This window comes from Pygoscelis adeliae, unplaced genomic scaffold (assembly GCF_000699105.1).
Source record: "Pygoscelis adeliae isolate BGI_AS28 unplaced genomic scaffold, ASM69910v1 Scaffold575, whole genome shotgun sequence".
Taxonomy (NCBI): Eukaryota; Metazoa; Chordata; class Aves; order Sphenisciformes; family Spheniscidae; genus Pygoscelis; species Pygoscelis adeliae.
Window position 1 is genome coordinate 205,960 of NW_008824821.1, and position 1,908 is coordinate 207,867.

The 1,908-nt window shown below is 50.9% G+C and overlaps 1 protein-coding gene across 1 annotated transcript in view; it reads left to right on the forward strand.

Moving 5' to 3' along the window:
* The window catches only part of MOB1A (MOB kinase activator 1A), an 11,283-nt gene that overhangs the window by 6,267 nt on the left and 3,108 nt on the right, over positions 1–1,908 (forward strand). Inside the window, exons 2-3 of the mRNA XM_009324279.1 lie at positions 423–648; positions 1,685–1,778. Coding sequence (XP_009322554.1) covers positions 423–648; positions 1,685–1,778 — 320 coding nt within the window. The remainder of the gene's footprint in view (positions 1–422; positions 649–1,684; positions 1,779–1,908) is intronic.

A 1,908-nucleotide genomic window follows, 5' to 3' on the forward strand; every position in this document is an offset into this window, starting at 1 on the left:
GCTGTCAGTACAACGCAGCAAGGGAAGATTACGACGATGATTTGCATTTCAGGGCTGGAGTCTATTAAGTCGCTATTTTTAGCCAGCTGTTTCCTACGGTGTGTCTGAGTGCCGAGTGTCTAATATTTGCTGCTGTCAAACCGACCTAGTGGCAGCCGGCAGGTTGTTTTGTTCCCCGGCGGAGTTACATGGGCTTTTCTTTCCGTGATCGAAAGCAACTGTTGCTTGATGAGTCTTCGGGCCTTTGCACCGAACGTTTGTGGTTGTTAAAAAGGGCAGGCGAAAGAGGGAAGCGTGCGGGCAGCTTTTTTGTGGCGCCGTCAGAAACACTTTGGCTTGCGCGTAGGATCTGGCCGCCCCTACGGCGGGGGGGGCGGGGGGGCCCCGGTTAAGCGCCGGGTGGCGAGGGATAATACGGGAAGCGCTTCTGGGAAGGGAACGCTGTTAAAGGACTAACTGGAAACGTCTTCTCTCTTGTCAGCGGGAGTCGATCTTCGAAAACGTTCAAGCCCAAGAAGAACATTCCCGAAGGCTCCCATCAGTATGAACTCTTGAAACATGCGGAAGCGACTCTGGGGAGCGGTAACCTTAGACAAGCGGTTATGTTGCCGGAGGGAGAGGACCTTAACGAGTGGATCGCAGTTAACAGTAAGCCTTATGAAAGAGGGATCCGCCCGAGCGTGGAGGTGGAGTGGGATAACCAAATATCTCTGGTTTTTATCCTTAGAAGAACCCAAAACTTCCCCAAAAGAAATTCTTACCCTAGGTATGCTCTGTTTAGGGAACCGAGTTGGGAAACTAAGGAAAGTAAGCGGCGTGACGTGCTGACGGCAGATGGGTCCTGCGTCGAAGGGGCGTTGCGCTCCTGAAGCGTGCAAAAAGCGAGAAACAAACCCGTGCCGTTGTGGTTTCGGGGTGGGGTTTTTTGAGTTCAGACTTGCAAAGGCGATTAGGTTTGTGAATGGTTATTTTTGTACCGGGGAGTAAGCCTCGAGTATCGATGTTTGGAATTACAAAGTTAGCGTCGTCGGCTGCAAAAACGGTGACAGCGAGTAGTCCAGGGAAAAAGCGGAACCGTATTCTCCACTGAACGCTAGGTTTGTGGAGTTTCTTTTTTGTTTTCTTTTTTCCTTTTATTATTGCTGTATGCATGGTTAAAAAAGCCAAATATTACAAGTTTATTTTGCTTCTAGCAGTCGTTCTCCCTGGCCTTGAACTTTTGTTTCTTTGGAGGTTAGTGGAAAAAGAAGTAGTTCTGAGCAACAGAAAACAGCAAGTCAGGCCACAGGCGTTCAACCTAAGGAAGGTCTCCTGTATCATCAAAATCAGTCGGGGTTTTGAGGTGCTGTCGTTTTTTTAAAGGTGCCTGGAACCTAAAGCAGTCATTTCCAAGGTGTGGAAAGCTAAGTGGCGCTTCATGCCATACAAACCGGCTAGGGGCAGCAACCAGCAGGTGAAAACTTGACGGAGCGATTCAAATTCCTAGATGGTTGAAATGTCTCGAAGTCATCGCCCGCATGACCTCGTACGGAAGGGGGATGTTTGTTTTCGCTGAGAGCTTAGCGGCACGTTCACCCCCGCGACGGTGATCCTCGGAGGCTGCGTCAGCTGAACGAGAGCGAACCGGTCCTCCGGTCCGCTTTGCGTTTGCGCTTTGAGTAAACTCCATGCGTTTCATTTCCAGCGGTGGATTTCTTCAACCAAATCAACATGCTGTACGGGACCATTACGGAGTTCTGCACGGAGGCGAGCTGTCCGGTCATGTCCGCAGGACCGAGGTACGAAGTTTACTGCGGTCTACGGCCACAATTTAAACGTGGGGAAGCAGGCAGGTGTGCGGGTTGCTCGAGCATGCATAGACAGAAGCGGATGAGACGTGTCCAGGATCGGGTCGAGGTGCGGCATCAT